Source organism: Salvia splendens, chromosome 12 (assembly GCF_004379255.2).
Source record: "Salvia splendens isolate huo1 chromosome 12, SspV2, whole genome shotgun sequence".
NCBI classification, from domain to species: Eukaryota; Viridiplantae; Streptophyta; class Magnoliopsida; order Lamiales; family Lamiaceae; genus Salvia; species Salvia splendens.
Window position 1 is genome coordinate 3,210,483 of NC_056043.1, and position 19,717 is coordinate 3,230,199.

Genomic DNA, 19,717 nt, shown 5'->3' on the forward strand with positions numbered 1-19,717 from the left:
ACAATGAAGATTTGGTTTTAATTTTTTTAAATTAAATTATGCATTTTTTTAATTATTGTAGTTCGATAATTTTTATTCTAGTTATATTAAAATATACCAAGAATGAAAAAAATAATTAATTTGTGGCTTGGGCTTGTCCATTATTAGGATGGACAAGGTTTTTTTAGCCCTGGACAAGAATTTATTGCTTGAGCATGGGCATGGGCATGGGCTAACCACCGTGGACATCCTAATAATCAATATTTAGGCCTTGCTAAAAATTTTTAAATTTTCATAATTTCTTCTTCAATGTCATTGTGGCATTACCATCATTACTTCATCTCAATTACTTTCTCATCAATCCAAATAATTCTTCAACGAAAACCAAACACCATTCCTGAAAAGCAACACACATCACATAAACCAAACCCATGACGATGGATACAAAAAATCACATAAAGAATCATGCTTCTAAACCCAAATTCTGGCCCATTCACTTTCCAGGGACGAAGTTGGTGGCGAAGGCCCAAGCGTTGTTGTTAACCGGGTCAGCAAGGTGGTCGGCGAGGTTCTCCAGTGGGCCCTTTCCGGTGACAATGGCCTGAACGAAGAATCCGAACATCGAAAACATGGCTAGTCTCCCATTCTTAAGCTCCTTCACCTTAAGCTCCGCGAACGCATCAGGGTCATCCGCCAGCCCCAACGGGTCGAAGCTCCCGCCCGGGTAGATCGGGTCGGTCACCTCCCCGAGGGGCCCGCCCGCAATGCGGTAGCCCTCTACGGCGCCCATTAGCACCACCTGGGAAGCCCAGATTGCCAGGATGCTCTGAGCATGGACCAGGCTGGGGTTTCCCAGGTAGTCAAGGCCGCCGTCGCTGAAGATCTGGGCGCCGGCCTTGAACCACACGGCCTCCCCGAACTTCACGCCGTTGCGGGAGAGGAGCTCGGGGAAGACGCAGCCGAGGGCGCCGAGCATGGCCCACCGGGAGTGGATGACCTCGAGCTCGCGGTTCTTGGCGAAGGTCTCGGGGTCGGCGGAGAGGCCGGCGGTGTCCCAGCCGTAGTCGCCGGGGAACTCGCCGGTGAGGTAGCTGGGGGCCTCGCCGGAGAAGGGGCCTAGGTACTTGACGCGGTCGGGGCCGTACCAGGGGCTGCCGGAGGGGGCGGACTTGGTGGTGGCCTTGCGCATCGAGACGCGGCCGGAGGAGAGGATTTGGGGGGTGGTTTTGACCGCCTGGCCGGCGAAGGATGGGGAGGAGAGAGCCATTGTGGAGGCGGCCATTGATGTGAGGAAATGGGAGGAAAGGAGAGTAGTGTTGTTTTTGTTTTTGTTGAAGAGGTGGTGAGTGGTGGAAGGGGGGAATGAGGGTGTTTTATAGGGTGTTTTGGTCCTTATCTTTGGATATCATTATCTTTGAGCTTATTGGAAGCTAATATTTTAATGAGGATAATAATAGATTAATAGGAGTACTATAGTATAGTTTTGAATTTTGTTTAGATTTTTGGTGGATATGGGGATGAGAGTCTCATGCAAAGGTGTGATTTTCTTAGGTTTTGAGCCTATAAGGAGCTGCCAAGTGTACACTGGTGGATTGGTGAGGAATTGCTACAAGAAGACTGAATTTATGAGAATCGTGAGAGTACGGATCATGAAACTAACTGCTAAAAAGAAATGAGTGAGTGAGAGCATGAATTTATTAGATTTAGGTGTATGAGAGTAAGAATCATGAATCTAACTGCAAAAAAGAAATGAATATAGGTTGGGGCAACCTCATAGCTTTTCTTGAGAAATGTCCTAATTAACATAGTATGCTATTGTGTTGTTCTGCTTTTGGTTTTTATGGTTTGGTTTTTGATCGCATGTCTCGAACCATCGCGTGTCGGTTCGAACTTTTTTCGATTAATAAAAATAATAGCAAAAAATGGGTTATAGGCTATGGAGGAAACATCATATTGATTCAAGAAGCCTCACACATGTAATGATGCAAATAGGATTCTTAATCACAACAAAGTGCCCTAATTAAACACATATTGGTGCTTGTAAGTAATAATTGGGGTTAATCTAGAAATGGTCCAAATGAATTTTGCAAGAAGAGAGCAATGCTATTAATTTCAACTTTATATAAGCTACTACAAATACATCGAGCAAACATAAGCTTTATACGTTTCAAATCGATAATCAATCAGTCATAAAATGGGTATAATTATCACTTGCTAAACAAGCTTGACTTCAACTCGGGTCAGAGTAATCAAAAGCCCAGCACGCTTGGGTAAAAAATTACTATATTTTTTTATTTCAAATGTAGGTGATTAATGTTCGAACGTATCATGTATGATACATTCAAACATTGGTTCAACTTAGTTTGATTGCTCAAGCACATTCTAGTCAAGTTTTCAAACATTAGTTAAATTGCGATCGTGCATATCCAATTAAGCAAGTCTACATATCCAACATTAATGTACAATAGAACCCTCGTAATCCTTGTTGAATTTCTCTAGACCTCAAAGGTAATATGATAACAATGGTAAATTTTATACTATATTTTGTTGGTAGGGACTATATTTTGTCTTACTTATTCAAAATGAGCATACACCATTTTGCTTTTATAATTATCGTGGACATGGAAGAGAGATAGAATAGTGTGGTCTATATAATTATGCAATTTTAGTTGTCTTTATATTGAATGATTCCCGTTTGTGGTGGGATGGCAAAATTATATTCCATTGCAATAATTACAAATAATTATACGTGGAAAATCTATGTATAATTTTTGTATACTATAGTATAAAATAATAGTACTAATGTACTCCCTCCGTCCCACAATAAGAGTCTTATTTTGCAATTTCGGTCTATCCCACAATAAGAGTACTATTTCACGTTTACCATAAATGATAAGTAGGTCCCACATTCCACCAAATTATTCAATTCATATTTTATTATGAAACTGATATATATAAGTAGAACTCATATTCCACTGACTTATTCAACTTAGTTTTCTTTATATTTCTTAAAACTCATGTTATAACCAAATATAACTCCTATTTCGGGACGAAGAGAGTAATTTTTACTGAAATCTTATGTGAGTATTTTTTTTACCAAAAAAGTTGATCCCAATTTAGGATTCATTTGAATTTAAATGATCGAGTCAATGTATAAAAGTGACGTACTAGTTTAAATTAAGAACTTTGATTGAAATGTAACATTTCCAATAAACTTAAAAATTCATGGAAGTTTGAAAGTGACAAAATTTCCATGATTTAGGATTTCCCCAAATCAAAACCTGACGTTGTAGGTTGTATTATAAGGTAACAAGTCAAGATCTAACATCACAAAATTAAAAACGGAGTGGCTAATAATTTATCAAAATGATGTTGTTTTAAATATTACTACTAGAATTAAAAAACCTAGTGATTTATTTTCATCTCTCTACTTCGTCGCAGCCACAATCTTTATCTCGATTTAGGCTTCATTCTTTCCTCTAAATGGCAGACCCCCAATTATTCATCGCGATGTAATATTCCTGATCTTCACCACCAACAATTCATAATTTATCTCTCTTTTTTTTTCAACCACCACCACAAATTCATTGGTTTCTTTGACACCTAGTTAGAAAAAATCGTCATACTCTCGGAAATTTTTTTTTTTTTGGTAATGCATGTTAATGGAATTCCATTTTAATGAGAGTTTTAGTTGTATTCCGACTCAGGGAGTGACGCATAACCATAATGCTTAGTTAATAGAGAGACGCATAACCATCACGCTTCTTTATTTAGTGACGCATAAGGGTCATGCGTCATTAGGGAGTGACGCATAGTTATGCGCCTTTTAACGACGCATAATGGTTGTGCGTCATTAACCAAAGACGCATAAGGGTTGTGCGTCTTTTCGATTTTGACACATTAGTGCCTAACAAATCTATCATTCTTACTATATTCCAAAAACTTAAAATTACTCGTCTTGAATTATTAAGAATGAAATATGCATATATAGATTAATTTTCATCGTTGGATTCTAGTCTGATTAGCCATAAAAGATAGTATAAAACTTGAACGTTTAGATTGACAACTTCAATGCGAAAAAATATCAACCCAATTAACTTGCAATCAAAACAGGACTGATCCGAAATTCAATAAATTGGCTCGTTTGAGATTTCTAATAGAATGGGAGATATATCCCACTCGGATAGTGATAAAATGCAAACTATATTTATTGTACAAACTCCAAACTCTTTAATACAATGTCAACACAACATTAACAGAATGTTAACATAGTATAAAAGTTCAAGATTTTGATGCCAATACCTTGTCAATACAATGTCAACACAACACCTTATACAATATATAGAGTTTTCATTTGATCACATCTCTATCCAACCAAATATGTTGTGTAATTAGATTTTATAAATGATAACTAAACGCGCAATTTGTGTTAGTGGGGACCCATAATTGTTTAAGGTTGATATAGGCATGCATTTTGTAAATGAGTGTGGGAGGTCCCTATTAAAATAAATTACATAAGTGTAGAGAATAGTTTGGTGCAACCCTTAATATTTGAAGATGGCACATAAGGGTTATGCGTCATTAAAGAGTGACGCATAAGGGTTATGCGTCATGCGTCTTTTAACGACGCATAATGGTTGTGCTTCATTAATCAAAGACGCTTAAGGGTTGTGTGTTTCATTAATAACGACGCATAATCGTTATGTGTCACTCCCTAAGTCGGAATAAATCTACACTCCTTCATTAAAATGGAATTTCATTAGTGTCCTATAACAAAAATAGAAAGAACTCTTGTACTCTCAAATTAACTATGCTGTCACAAAGTCAATAACTTTTGCGGCCAACTCTTAATTTAATGAGAAATACTTAACAGATTTCAGTTAAAATATCATATTTTTTTCGAAATTTATATTTTAGATTAATGGTTTTGGACACCATTTACATTATGATAAAATGCATAAAAGATCATGTCACAGCCACATTAATTACATATGGAGTATTAGAGCACCCGCAAAGAGGGCCGCCGGCGTTCCGCGTTTCGTGCCGGCGGAACGAAACCGCCGCGTGGCGCGTTGCGGGGTGCGTTCCGTCGCCGTGTCGTGCCCATGCCGTCGCGGGTGCCGTCGTCGCGAGACGCGGCACGGCCTGTGCCGCCACGCACTTCGGCGACGTGGCTCGCCCCTGCGTCGTGCGTGACGCCCACTCGCCGGCCCGCGAGTAGGCGTCGTCACGTGGTGGGCCTGCGGTGTCCGCTCCAGCTCGGGCTCAACCTCGAAGCGCACGAAGCACACGACGAGTGGCCAATACTCGTCGGTGACACCGGTGAGGGCAGCGGCGTACAAGAGGGTGCACCTTCGGAGTTTGTCGGTACGACCGGCGATGACGGGGGATCCAGCCGTGGGCGCCATCGGCCGCAAGGGACGAAGGCGGCGAAGGCGGCTAGAGCGAGGAAGAGCCGAGGCGAATCAAGCCAGGCGGGCTCGGGGGGAGGCTCGAACACCTTATGGCGGTGTACATGACCGCCACAATGGCGGACACTTCCCGCTTCTCGCCCTCCCAATACGCGGCCTGGTGGAACGGAATTGTGCATATGGCAGCACAACTAGGCCTTCCGACTCTCTCTCCACCTCGACCGCCTTCGGGGGATGATGCGCCGTCGGAGTAGTTTTTTTATTTTCTTTAAATTTGTATTTTAAATTATGCAACGTTTAATTTTTTAGGATTTTAATTGTGTGTTTTTTATTTTTTAGAATTTTAAGTTGCAATTTTTTTTATATTGTGTGTTTTTTAATGAAATGTGTTTGTTTTAATTGAATTGAGTTGGAAATAAAAATAAAAAATGAAATTAAATGAATAGTAATTTAAGGAACGGTTAAGAAACGGATAAGGAACGAAGGGTTGCAGGTTCCGTTCCTTAGTTAAGGAATGAAGTTAAAAAAGTACAGTGAGGCCCGCAAATAATAGTTTAAGGAACGGTGATGAATCAATGTTGTGGATGCCCTTAAAGACTATTGCCATTTTGACAAAATGCATAAAGGCTCATGTCATAGCCACATTAATTACCTATGGAGACTAACAACCTTAAGAATGGACCAACCCACCATAACTAAAAATCTATCTCTCATTTGAAAGCTCATCTTAAATCTCAGCCATGGAATCCATGTATGGTAAAAAATCCATCTGTACTTGAGAGCCCACCCAAACAAAAAATCCAAACTCCATCACAAAAAAATATCGTAAAAACTGATGGTCTAAAACATGCCATTTAGGCAGAGCAACAAAATCTTGAAACCCAATGAGAAAAGAGAAAGAGATATCACAAGATAACTAACCCAACCTCTTGCCACCTATAAGTAAATCCCAACCACCACTTCCATTTCTCATCCTCAAACAATCACCCTTTAGTAGCATCAAACAACTGCCGCATCTCCACCAATGGCCGCCTCCACAATGGCTCTCTCCTCCCCATCCTTCGCCGGTCAGGCGGTCAAGAACACCCCCCAGCTCTCCTCCGGCGGCCGCGTCTCCATGCGCAAAACCGCCACCAAGTCTGTCTCCTCCGGCAGCCCCTGGTACGGCCCCGACCGCGTTAAGTACCTCGGCCCCTTCTCCGGCGAGGCCCCCAGCTACCTCACCGGCGAGTTCCCCGGCGACTACGGCTGGGACACCGCCGGACTCTCCGCTGACCCTGAGACCTTCGCCAAGAACCGGGAGCTTGAGGTGATCCACTCCAGGTGGGCCATGCTTGGCGCCCTCGGCTGCGTCTTCCCTGAGCTCCTCTCCCGCAACGGCGTGAAGTTCGGCGAGGCTGTGTGGTTCAAGGCTGGCGCTCAGATCTTCAGTGAGGGCGGCCTTGACTACCTGGGAAACCCGAGCCTGGTCCATGCTCAGAGCATCTTGGCCATCTGGGCTTCCCAAGTCGTCCTCATGGGCGCCGTTGAGGGCTACCGCATTGCTGGTGGGCCCCTAGGCGAGGTGACCGACCCGATCTACCCAGGTGGGAGCTTCGACCCGTTGGGGTTGGCTGATGACCCCGAGGCGTTCGCTGAGCTTAAGGTGAAGGAGCTCAAGAACGGGAGACTCGCCATGTTCTCCATGTTCGGATTCTTCGTTCAGGCCATCGTCACCGGAAAGGGTCCATTGGAGAACCTCGCCGACCACCTTGCCGACCCGGTCAACAACAACGCTTGGGCTTTCGCCACCAACTTCGTCCCCGGAAAGTGAGGAGAAGAAGAGGGTTTGGAGTTGAGAGTGTTGCTTTAGTCACTTGTAAAGTTTCATGTGAATTATTGGAATATAAATGCCATGTTTTGAGGTTCAGTGTGTGTTTGTGAACTTGGTTTTTATTTTGACAAAAAGGGAACTAAAATCATTACCCCAAAAAAAAAACTAGTTCTCATAGTACAACATACACCTTTACAGATTTAAGTCTATATTTACAAGTAAAAAGTAAACTATAATTGTGCTGAATGAAAGAATTGAACCTGAGCAGCCTGCATCTGGCCGATCAGCTCCACAAGACACACGGTGACACGAAACGACAGCTCAGTCATCGTCCTGTGACTTAACTTTTACTCACTGAGCTCATCCACTCCACCAATATATCAGCATACAAAACCTCAATCGCGGTCATCGGGTATTATTTTCTGCTCCTCGCTCTGGCGACAGACTTGTGATAAAGTTCTTCATACAATGGTGCTGAAGAATCCCAACTAAAATCCAAGTTCATCACCTTTTGAACAAGTTGTTTCCAACTATCAGCATCACTCATGTAATGTTTAACTGCCCGTTGCAATGCATTGCTGAAATCCTATACGTTCAAACGAAAAAACCCATGTTGGTTTATGAAAATGCAGTCTTTAAAGAAATATATATTGCTCATCCCAGTTATGATGGTGAGTTACCTGCTCATTAGCTGTCAAGAATGTATATCCATTTCTGTAATGTGCAGGTATGGTATCGTCGTCGAAATCGAAAACACTGCAAGGTGATGTACAGCCGTGATTATATGAACAGAGTATGTAGGTAAGTGCAAAACATATATGGAGTGATTTTAAAAAGTCATCTGCGGGTGATTTTAACCTGTCGTTGAGTCCTCCAGTCTTCCTAACTATGGGAACTGACCCGTATCTCATAGCAATCATCTGCATATGTGTGATTTTGAGTTAAGAAACAATTGCTAGTGTGCCTGGAGGCTTGAGCTTGTGACACCGTGTGTACAAGATACCTGAGTGAGGCCACAAGGCTCGAAGATGGATGGGATGATCAACATGTCCGATGCAGCATAGATTAAGTGTGAAAGAGCCTCGTCATATTTCAATACCAATCGAGCATGTTCATGAGTTTTAAATTGATCACAGATTTCTTCAAACTCCCTCTGACAAAAATGAGAATTCCCATTATCATTAAGGGTAAGTCAAGAACATTCCATTTTCTGCCTCCAATAAAATCAATGAACACAACAACAAAAGCGTGTATATATATAACCATTCAAATTGAGAAACCCGAACTTACCTGAATCTCAGGCACTGGACTTGAACCAAGAAGCACGAATTGACCACCTAACTCCAATGTCCGGTATATTGCATGCCTTATAAGATGTACACCCTTCTGAGGTACCAATCTAGTTATGCAAGCAACCTGCACGTGATGTTTTATAACAAAAGCAAGTGTTATTCCAGCAGGTGTTTAAGAGAGATTAGTATGATCAGATAAGATTTAAACAGTCATATTTTATAGGTATAGTTTGTTTCTGCCATTAATGCATTAGGAATCAACCAAAAATCTAATCAAGCCAATGCATAAACAACAGTGTGATTACAGTAGCAGTAATTAAGTAAATTAAACTTACAAATAAACTACACAAGTAATAAAAATGCATATATTATATTTAAAAAGAATTAAGACAATTATATGACGTACATAAAAAGATAAAAATTAAAAGAAAATGATTTTACTGAAGTGAATGGGAAAGAGTAAAGGTATCTAGACGATATTGTGCTAATCTGACCCAAAAATGATATTTTCATATTGTGTTCATGATGGTCAATTGTGCTATGCCTCAGGTTGCCACCTCTAAGTATCGATAATAATTGCACATCAGGGGAATGATTCATTAACCGAAAACTAATTCACCCACTAAAAGCTTAAATTATTATAAAACTAAAAAGGATTTTGTAAAAACAAATTGTCATTAGATTCAAACTATACTTACCAATGGCTGTCTGTCATTAGCTGAAGACAGTTGCAGATATCTCCTCAAAGCTGCTTTGTTTTCTGCTTTGCCATCAAGATCATTGGAATGATACTGAACCTTCAAAAAGGGATCAGTTGCTGGATTCCACGCATCAGTATCAATTCCGTTCAAAATTCCGACAAACTTTTTTGAATATGTATTAATTGTGTCCTGTAGGCCTCGTCCACCCTGAACATCATGAGAAGGAGATAGGAAGAAAAGTTTTGATAATTATCAACTAATCATGTGCGTGCTGTTTCATTAATTGCTCCATTGTTGCTCAAATTGAAGTTTGGGAATACAAGTCAGCTGCTACGAAAGCATATGACATTCATACCTCTGAACTCCGCACCTCTTGGGCATAGGTTGGTGATACTGTTGTCACAATATTAGAGAACACCACAGCACCCTGATAACAAGGACCAGCCAATAGAAGGACAATAGACCATGAAATTGAAATTAGTCCAAATATGCCATGACGAAAAAATGAGCAGTCAACTTTTAAGTGCTAAGCTACCACCATTCTATTACAAAAACTATATAAAGAGAACCAAGAGGTTCCCTGTCACATGGAACCATGTCCCTCTCAACAGCACATACGTAAAATCTTTTAATTCTTGGGAGGGGCTCAGGGGAGAGATCTCGTTACCTTAACAGGGTTGACCCTGTCATGTGCTGAGTGATCCTGCATCCTATCAGGTCTATTGAGTTGGTGAACATCAAGACCACAAGATCCTAGCTCAGAAGCTGGAGCTGATCCTTGATACTCAAAATTGTGACATGTGAAACATATTCTGGCTGAATCCAATCCTTTTGGCACATATAGATCCCAATAAAGAGGTGCCTGCCACATATAACAACAAGGAAAAGTTAAAAAAGAAAGCACGGGAGGCTTAGAAGCTGAAAATCTAGTATCCGTACAACGAAGGCTGTCTGCCAATCATGACAATGAATTATGTCCGGCTTCTTTCCAGCTTGAAGAATTAACTCAAGCGCTGCCCTGCTGAAGTATGAAAATCTCTTAAAATCGTCACTCTCTCCATAAAATTGATTCCTCCAGAAGAATTTACTTGGATGAAGAGGTTCAATGAAATAAACAGGAATCCCTGAACATGGTCAAAATAGCAGCCAACTAAAGTATTAGGACACAACAAAGAAGCAAGGATATTTTCACTTTGGAACCGAAATAATTTGAGACCTTCAACAGTGCCAACCCAGATTTTGTTTTTGAACAGTCTACCATCAAAATATGACTCAACATGCATATTCAAAACCTGCATCAAATGATGATCCGGGTTAGAGAGTATTATTGAAAAAAAAGAGCACCTCCATAAACACCAATCACCTTCAAATCCCGGATGCTCTCGTACTGCAGGCAGTCGTATTTTGGTACAATAACTTCCACAAGGTGCCCTTTCCTCTGAAGCGCTTTACTAAGACCAGTCACTACATCTCCCAGTCCACCCACCTTAAACATAAATGTTAGGAATAAAGTACCATTAAATGTACTACCAGAAAAGAAAGTGCAACAAAGTTTGCACCCAGAGCAAACATGAAATGAAAAAAAAACAGTATGAACATGCCAACAATGTACAATATGTGCCAAAGACTTATGAAGGTTTTCGTTGAAAATACATTAGAAATTGCAAAATAGTTACATCAAGCTATTAGACTCTGAAATAGTGTGTATGGGGCTAATTAGACAGATTACGCATTAAAATACATTTCTTTGTTTGACCATTTAGCTAGTAAAAAAACCACTAATTTCTTTCTTATTGGATGAATCAACTATAGGTCAAACAACCCATACTCAGGGTTTCCAAAGCCCTCGGCCCATTTACATGACCTACGTCATATCGAAGTTAAAATCCAACACATGAAGGTACACAGGTCACCCAACTTATTCCACCAATTCTTTATCCAATTACTCCATTGGCTTACACCATATAATCATGTAGGAAGGTTCATAAAGAGAGCTTTCTAATTTTCCCAACATTGCTAGGTATCCTCATGAGAGGCAACATGAGATTGGTGGAATAGGTCTTACGCAAATGTGAATGTGTGTGTGATTTTTTCTGCCAATCTCACTCATGTGTTGATAACTAACAAGACCCGATTTAGAAAATAGAATTGCTTACTTTTAGAGAGCTATATGAATATGAGTGGCAAACTTTTTCCCATCTCTCAAACTTCCTTCGATTACATTCGCCAATATATTCATTATTCTTAAGAGAAATATCACAATAGAAAACCATAGATATTCATATAAACATTTATAACTCAAAAGCAGTGCCACTGTCCTCTAGAAGTTTATAAAGGGTATACCTTAGCCACAGGTGCCATCTCTGCTGCAATGTGTATGACATGTAACCTTTCACTGTACAATGATAACTTGTTAATACTTGTGTCTTATAATGTATGTAAAAAATTTAAATCCTTGCAATGTCTGCCTACCCTGTCGTTGACGACGTTAGTTTGAGAAATGTCACAATAATTTCCCTCTCACTTTTTCCTTGCATCGACATATATGAATCACTTATGCTCTTTTCTCTGTTCCATATCATTTCTCTTAATAACTTCACTTGATCCAGTGAGATCTTCTTTTCAAGAAACCATCCATCCACCAAAAGCAATAAATTGGACCAAAAATCAGAAGGCTTGTCATGCACAGATTCATCTTCTGCCCTTTTCTTGCTTTCTTCTTTCAAGGCATTCAGTTTGTCCTGGAATTCCTTTATAGAGTCTTGACACAATTTAAAATAGCTATGTACCTCTTCATCAGAATTTTGCAGGCGATCATCCAATAGATCTATTCTTTGCTGCATTAGTTCAGTATATTGCTGCAACTTCTCTGATGACAGTTTATAGTCGCTGGTCTCACTGACAGATTCTTCAAGCTGGTCAACCTTCTTGCGGAGTTCTTGGTTTTGCCGCAATGCTAGAATTGCTTGATCTGCCTGCTCTGTTGCCTTATCTAAAAGTGTCTGCATATCCTCCACTTTCTCATATAAACTCTTGCATTCAGATTTCAAGCTAGAGATTTCTGAAACATCTTCATCAGAAGCAGCAAGTTTGAACTCCAACTCTTTGAAGGATGACTGCAACAACGACCGTTCGTCCTCCAATGTTTGAACACGCTGGTCAGTTTCCCTAATACGACTAAGCTCTGCCTTTAGGGCCTGTAGCTCATCCTGCAGGGTCATATTCTCTGCCCTTAATAATTCTAATTCCTGGCTAAAAGAACTGACGACGTCAATTTGCGATGAAGAAACAACATTATTTAAATCCTGTTCAAGTTCCTCTCTGCTTGACAATTCACTTCGCAACTTCTCCAACTGGGCTTGGAGGAGTTCCACATGTATCTTCTCTTGTGCAGCCACTTTCAGACGTGCATCAGTTTCAACCAGTTTCATCTCCAAAGTGTTGATTTCTCCCTGCAATGACTCTTTTTCGCTGAGAACATTTTCAAGATCCTCAAGAGCACGCATACGAGCATCATTAAGAAGATGTATATCTGTAAGGCAATAAGGAACAGATGCAACATATTCAGCTAGCAGAAAAGGCCATATTTTTGTTTTCAACTAAAAGAAAAAAGTTGAGCTCTTATAAATCCCTTCAACACTCTGTAATGATTAGTGCAAAATGATTCTTCTTACAAGTTACAATTCAAGTAATCAAAGATAGTGCATGTAAGAAAACATACTTATATAAATGGATCAAGTTGAGTCATGACTTACTCTTTTCAGCACTTCGTATCATTCCAATTAAATCGTGAAGTTGACTGCCCGAGCGTTGCTGTCCTCTATTTCCAGTGGTGGACTATTTCAAAGATAAGATAATCAAATAATTAACTCTTTAGTCAGAACAAACTAGAGAAAATAAACAGTTTACGCTAAACCTCCTTAACAGTTATGAAAATTTGATTATGAATACATTGGAAAATCATATGATATTAAAATCATACAATTGAGGTACACCTGATATGTTTTCAGTAAAGAATTGTAACCTTCAGCCCTGTGATACTACCTAAACAGCAACATATACGATAAGCACATCTCATGTTTTAATATTAACCTTTTGAAAATATATCATGCTGAAGCCGCCCTTTAGCTACATCAGTAGAAACATTTTGTTACACTTACATAAATGTGTATGGACCTGACATATTATTAAATAAAATAAAACCAAAATGAGGAAAGAACTGGAAGGGTGCATACTGGGATGTCATTTGACAGAATATGCCCCTTAGCATTTTCATCATTTAAGTGCACTGATCCCTCTGCAGAGGCGACAGTGTCATTGTGCAACGATCCAACTTCATCTGGTTCAGAAGAATTGAAGTAACCCTCTCCTTCCAAGTATCCATATTCTATTACGGGAATATTGTTGCTGGAATCTATTTCTTGATCTGAATCTGAGTTGCTGCCTTCGGGCGAGCCGCTATCATCATTTGGCTCGGAAGTTGTATTTGTTGGTGAAATGCCGCCTTTGTGCCTGCTGCTTGTATCAGTGTTGCTGTCATCAATTGGATTTAATCTTGTACTTGTTGGGAGATTGATTTTCTTTGCTTGTTGTCTCTTATTTTGCGAACTGCAGAACCATCCAATGCATCGTGTCGCAAAAGTAGGGAGGAAATAATTAGACACCAGAAGTAGGTATTTCCAATGGGATCATGATAGCTAGAGTATGCAAGCAACAACTATACTGAAACTCTACTATCTCCACCCGACAACAGACGAATTAAAATAGTTTCGTTTCATGATTAGTCGATTCTACTTGTCATCACATTCTCAAGGAAGTTTCCACATCGAATCCAAATCTCTCCCATCAAATTTATGTGAAATCAGATATTAAGCACCTACCACCCCTAGAAAATATTCTCTCTGCTGCAGCCAGTGAAGTTATTCATCAACAAAATTATAACGCCAGTAATCCTAATTTGACGATTTTAGAAGAGAAAATATCTCTTGCCAGATAAAGCACTAATCATGAGTTTCTCAATCAAGCATAAATTACAAAGCGAGCAGTATCGATCGCCAAAGAAATCAATATCTAGAAAAGGCAAGTAATCGAGAAATGATTCATCAATTCGAAGAGATAAAAGCAGTAAGAAAGAAAACCTGAAGTTACGCTGGCGCATTTTACAAGGGGTTGGGTACCAGCGCTGCCAGGAGGAAGAGTAGAGACGCACAGTGACTTGAGGAGACTTGAGTCCGGCGCCGACCAATCCGCGGCGGAGAAAGCACGTCGACGGCGCCGACTCCATCAATTTGTGAGGCGGTTACCGCTACTGTGTGTGTAATGTGTGAGAAAATAAGCGGTTGTTTAGAACCAACGACTGCTTAGCTCTAATACGGAGCTGGGAAAGTGAGCTTTTATTTATCTTCTACCTCTGCGTAAGCTTCGCATCTTGTCACACTTACATAGTAATGCGGCTAAACTTATTTTAATTACTCTTTTTTTTAAAATTAAATTATGTAAATTACTACAAAGTTTGCAATTTTTACAATTACTTTTATATAGGCCTCTTTAACGACGAAATATGAGATAAAAGTAAAAACAAATTTTAACCAAATTTTGAAAACATTCAATTTATTTGGCAGCTTATCATTTTCAAAATTATTTTTGGATATACAATATGGAAAGTAAATTTTGAGATAATATATATTCAAAATATTCGATTGAAAATCTAAAGTTTTAACTACCAATGATATTAGGACTAGGAGTACAAGTTGATCAATTCATGTTCAATATAAAAAGAGAATAAAGTAAAGAGGATGAAGAGAAAATAAAGTAAGATAACAAAAAATAGAAATAGCTTAATTATGATAGAATTTTTTAAAATAAAAAAATGACTTTATTAAAAATAATTTTTTTTAATGTCTTCTTATTTTTTTATTTATATTTTTCTTTATTTAATTCATTAAAACAATTTTTCTAAATATCCACAAGGAAAAACTTGGAATGAAAGTAGAAATAAATAGTGATAAATTTTAATATATGGAGTAGAAATCATGGCAGAATTCTAGTCCTAAATTCAGCTCGATTTCCGGGGGGATGAAGTAATCTTTGAGTGATCTCGTGGCATCCCCTCCCTCTCCGGTGCTGACTCTCCTCCCGCGGCAACGGCTATCGCCGCATCGCTGAATCCGCCGTTTCCGATCTCTTTCGCATACGGTACACTTATTAGGTAAAATCCTCTATTGTTATGAATCGGAAATAAATAAAAAATTATTATAGTGTTCCTTCATAAACCTCTACTGTGTTTGATTTCGGTAAGCTGTTGATTTCCGTTGTATGATTGCGATACAGCAAAATTCTCGCGATGGAGAACGGAAGCAGCTGTTTCTTTTCCTATGTGGGATTCCTCAATTTTCCGATTTTGCTGATAATTGGCGCTTCTGCCTTGCTTTTGTTCCGGATTTTGTATGTTATATATCGAAGTAGCAAACAATTACACAATAGACCTCAAGGACCTCTGAGTACCTTGATAATTCTAGGTTCAGGTAGCAAATTTCTACCTTTTCTTGTCCTTAATTGTCTCCTATGAGTGCAGCCACCTAGTTTCACCTCCAAATATGTAATACTTGAAAGGAAGTTCTGATTATAAGGCGATACTTTGATATGGCTGGGCGCATTACATCCGTTATTTGTTTTTTCTGAGTCTCGTTTTGATTTGTCCTTTTTGATCCCAATCTAGGTGGTCACACTGCAGAGATGCTAAACCTATTAGGTGTTATGCAGATGGAAAGATTTAAACCAAGATGCTATATCGCTGCTGCCACTGATAACATGAGCCTTCAGAAAGCTCGTGTGATGGAGGACACCTTGAAGAACAAGGTAAAATACCTTTAGCTACTCTACGTATATGATATTCTTCCTATTGCATTATGATTATTTTGTGCTTTGTGTGTTTAGTTTGGATGTAAATGAGAACACTAGTCAGATATTGAGATTGAAATCATGCTTGTTTTACATACATAATATGCGTGATATATATGTGGACGTAGTTTGTTCTTGACGTTGGGATAGAAGTTAGAACTGTGATTTTTTTGTGAGGTACATGGGACAAATATATATGCTAATTACTTTATATACACTTACTCATGGATAAAGGTCACTGGTCGTTGATGAATACGTTATACGTGTCCATAAATTAGTTTTGTTTGGGTTTTGATGACTAATTGAACACTCTACTACTTTTCCATGCCCTGACAAGATTTTATGTGCTAGGCAGAAGCTGATACGATATGCGCTTCAGAATTTTTGCAAATTTACCGTAGTCGCGAGGTTGGACAGTCTTACATTACTTCAGTTGGCACAACTTTATCTGCTTTAGCCCATGCATTATGGCTGATGATCAAAATCCGACCTCAAGTGGTATTGTGATTTCTTGATACACTCAACTGTGATAAGGATCATGTAGTTTTATTTATTTTTATTTGCTCCACTCAATATTTCCCATTTGAAGATTTTGTGCAATGGGCCTGGGACTTGTATACCGCTTTGTGCCATTGCTTTTGTTTTCAAGGTTTGCATAACTATGCTCGTCAATATATGCCTTTTTAATTTGGGGTTTATAGAACAATGTTAAAGTTATACTGCAACTTTCAGGTTTTGGGGATCAGGTGGTCATCCATTTTCTATGTTGAGAGTATTGCTAGAGTCAGAAGGCTATCTTTGAGCGGGTTGCTTCTTTACAAACTACGGATGGCTGATCAATTATTCGTGCAGTGGCCACAGCTGAAGAGCAAATACCCTCGAGCTAATTATGTTGGTCGTCTAATGTAACAACTAGACGTCACCACGGTTCGGAACCGCCGGTTCCGGTTCAAAAAATAAGTGAACCTGAACCGGCCTGGCCAAGGTTCGGCGGTTCCAGTTCCTGAACCGTGAACCGCCGGAACCGCCGTTGCATGTCCGGTTCCGGGCCGGTTCGTCCGGTTCGGCGGTTCAATTTTTTTTTTATACATTGTGAATTTGTAATTCAAGTAAAAAATGTAAATATATTTGTATAAATAAAATTAGAATAAAGCGATGTACAAATGCAATTTTATTGATACAAATTACAACTTTAAAATTGCAAATTACAACTTTAAAATTACAACTAAAAATTTACAAATTACAACTTTAAAACTACAAATTATAACTTAAAATTTACAAATTACAACTTAAAAATTATAAATTACAAAAGACTTAAAGTCTTGATTACAATTTACAAATTACATATTCGAAACAAAGGGGGAAAAATAAAGGAAAAAGACTTGAGCTCAACTTAAATTTAAAATTTAAGTTGAGATGCCTACGTATCCTCAATGCTCAATTGCATTTTGGAATCAAAGTCCACGTAGTTCTCTTACCTTGCTTACCTATTTGGCTTGATCGTAGGAATTGGCGGCACGCCTACTCTTCTTCGTCGGGGAAGTAGTCTCGGTCGGGTTGTACTACTTGATTGTTCCAATCCGGTTTTTGGTCTCTAATTTCGGCGGAGCACCAATCATCAAGTAACATGGTGGCTTCCATGTTTTGCCCGGTGAGTCTACTTCTTCTGTCGTCCAAGACGTTGCCTCCAACACTAAAGGCGGACTCGACGGCGACAGTGGAAGCCGGAACCAAAAAGATCTCCTTGGCCATTGATGCAAGGATGGGAAAATCTTTCTCGTGTGATCCCCACCAATCTAGGACGTCGATTTGTTGGGGAACGGGACCTCCTTCTTCCTCATTGAATGAAAAGTGTGAGTCAAAATATAAGTCTAACTCACTTGTCGAATTTGCCGTCCTTCCTCCGCTGCTGAAGCCGTATAGGTCCGCCAATTGGGATTGGGCGTCGGGGTCATCAACTTGGAAGAAGCCAAAGTTATGTGTTTGACGGGGGGGTCTAGGTCTCACTTGGTGGGTACGGTTGTACTTGGCTTCGTAATCGTGAAAGAGAGCCCGCAAGTCGAACTCAAAACTTCTTTGGAGGCTTGGGAGGTGGGGGAGGTTTATTTGGAAGAGGGAACATCATTTTAGGTCCATGAACTTTGCCAAAGTATCATTTTAGGTCCGTAAACTTTGAAAATCTTATTTTAGGTCCGTGAACTTTGAGTTAGTATCATTTTAGGTCCTTTTTACTATTTCCAAGTTTTTTTGGACGAAAATACCCTCAATACCTTAAAATATATATATTTTTAATAAATTTATCGTATACTCATATTTTTTTATAAATATCTTTACAATATATTTTTATCAAATTTTATAAATATAATTTGACCTTAAATATTATCACTTAATTTTGTGACATGCAAGTAAAATTGCTTCTTCAATTTTTATATTAATTTTTTTTAAAATTGAATAAAGAACTTTTCTTTAATAATAAAAAATTGAATAAAGATCTTTTTATAAATATATTTACAATATATTTTTGACAAATTTTCTAAATATAATTTGACCTTCAATATTATAATTTAATTTTGTGACATGCAAGAAAAGATCTTTATTCAATTTTTTATTATTAGAGAAAAGTTATTTATTCAATTTTAAAAAAATTAATATAAAAAATTGAAGAAGCAATTTTACTTGCATGTCACAAAATTAAGTGATAATATTTAAGGTCAAATTATATTTAGAAAATTTGACAAAAATATATTGTAAAGATATTTATAAAAAAATATGAGTATATGATAAATTTATTAAAAATATATATATTTTAAGGTATTGAGGGTATTTTCGTCCAAAAAACTTGGAAATAGTAAAAAGGACCTAAAATGAAACTAACTCAAAGTTCACGGACCTAAGATAAGATTTTCAAAGTTCACGGACCTAAAATGATACTTTGACAAAGTTCATAGACTTAAAATGATGTTCCCTCTATTTGGAATGTTTGGGCTAGGTTTATGTAGTTGTCGTCCTCGTCAGTTTGCAAAGCTCGGAGTGGTTCAAGATCAATAGAAGTCAAATTGTTGTAATAAAATTCTAAAATTTTGAAAGTACCAACTAGTTTCCACTTTGGATCCAAAACTTTGGCAAGCAAAAAAACCGTGGGAATCTCGTTGAAATACTTGAGTCATTTTTCAACCATGTAATATAAAACACACATTAACTCAAGATTGTTTGTGGAATTTTTCATTCCAGTTTTAAAACCAAGTGATATGATCATGCAATGTTCTAAAACACGAATGGATGTACAGTAATACACACCCGATAACTCAATAGTGGCATTTCGAAAACCTTTGAATAACTTAAACAAGCTCATGCATTGATCCCAACAAGAAGATGTTAGATATAAATCATCAACAGGGTAAGTTCTATAAAAATCAACTAAATATTCTATATGCTCCAATGTAGAATGCAACATATCGGTGGAAACCGGCGGTTTTTCGTCAATTTCAAATTTCAAATTTTTAAAAACAACGGCGGAACCGGCGGTTTCCGTCAACGGTTTCTGCCCAAACCGGCGGCCGCGGGAGCGGTTTCTGAAAAGGCTAGGAAGTAGGCCTGAAAAGGTGTCGGGAGTTGTCGGGA

The 19,717-nt window shown here is 38.7% G+C and overlaps 4 protein-coding genes across 5 annotated transcripts; 2 read left to right on the plus strand and 2 right to left on the minus strand.

Moving 5' to 3' along the window:
- Nucleotides 1-377: 377 nt before the first annotated feature.
- LOC121759607 (chlorophyll a-b binding protein of LHCII type 1-like) lies at nucleotides 378-1,337 on the minus strand. The gene has a single exon (XM_042155259.1). The coding sequence runs from the start codon at nucleotides 1,259-1,261 to the stop codon at nucleotides 473-475; it is 789 nt and encodes a 262-aa protein (XP_042011193.1). The 5' UTR covers nucleotides 1,262-1,337; the 3' UTR covers nucleotides 378-472.
- A 5,013-nt stretch (nucleotides 1,338-6,350) lies between these two features.
- Nucleotides 6,351-7,299, plus strand: LOC121757207 (chlorophyll a-b binding protein of LHCII type 1). Its single transcript, XM_042152722.1, has one exon. The coding sequence runs from the start codon at nucleotides 6,415-6,417 to the stop codon at nucleotides 7,201-7,203; it is 789 nt and encodes a 262-aa protein (XP_042008656.1). The 5' UTR covers nucleotides 6,351-6,414; the 3' UTR covers nucleotides 7,204-7,299.
- Nucleotides 7,300-7,351: 52 nt separating this feature from the next.
- Nucleotides 7,352-14,615, minus strand: LOC121757206 (probable starch synthase 4, chloroplastic/amyloplastic). The gene is made up of 16 exons (XM_042152721.1): nucleotides 14,335-14,615; nucleotides 13,432-13,804; nucleotides 12,952-13,033; nucleotides 11,669-12,728; nucleotides 11,540-11,591; nucleotides 10,560-10,682; nucleotides 10,413-10,488; nucleotides 10,136-10,320; nucleotides 9,864-10,058; nucleotides 9,552-9,623; nucleotides 9,194-9,403; nucleotides 8,494-8,619; nucleotides 8,207-8,356; nucleotides 8,062-8,123; nucleotides 7,884-7,959; nucleotides 7,352-7,789 (listed from the first exon to the last, which is right to left on the minus strand). The coding sequence occupies exons 1-16, from the start codon at nucleotides 14,478-14,480 to the stop codon at nucleotides 7,619-7,621; spliced, it is 3,159 nt and encodes a 1,052-aa protein (XP_042008655.1). The 5' UTR covers nucleotides 14,481-14,615; the 3' UTR covers nucleotides 7,352-7,618.
- Nucleotides 14,616-15,203: 588 nt separating this feature from the next.
- On the plus strand, nucleotides 15,204-17,132 carry LOC121759621 (UDP-N-acetylglucosamine transferase subunit ALG14-like). 2 transcript variants are annotated; one of them, XM_042155275.1, is made up of 6 exons: nucleotides 15,204-15,404; nucleotides 15,527-15,720; nucleotides 15,915-16,054; nucleotides 16,448-16,594; nucleotides 16,686-16,745; nucleotides 16,829-17,132. In XM_042155275.1, the coding sequence occupies exons 2-6, from the start codon at nucleotides 15,540-15,542 to the stop codon at nucleotides 17,003-17,005; spliced, it is 705 nt and encodes a 234-aa protein (XP_042011209.1). In that variant the 5' UTR covers nucleotides 15,204-15,404; nucleotides 15,527-15,539; the 3' UTR covers nucleotides 17,006-17,132. The 2 variants fall into 2 exon arrangements, with proteins under 2 accessions (XP_042011209.1, XP_042011210.1); XM_042155276.1 differs by lacking the exon at nucleotides 16,686-16,745.
- Nucleotides 17,133-19,717: the final 2,585 nt, after the last annotated feature.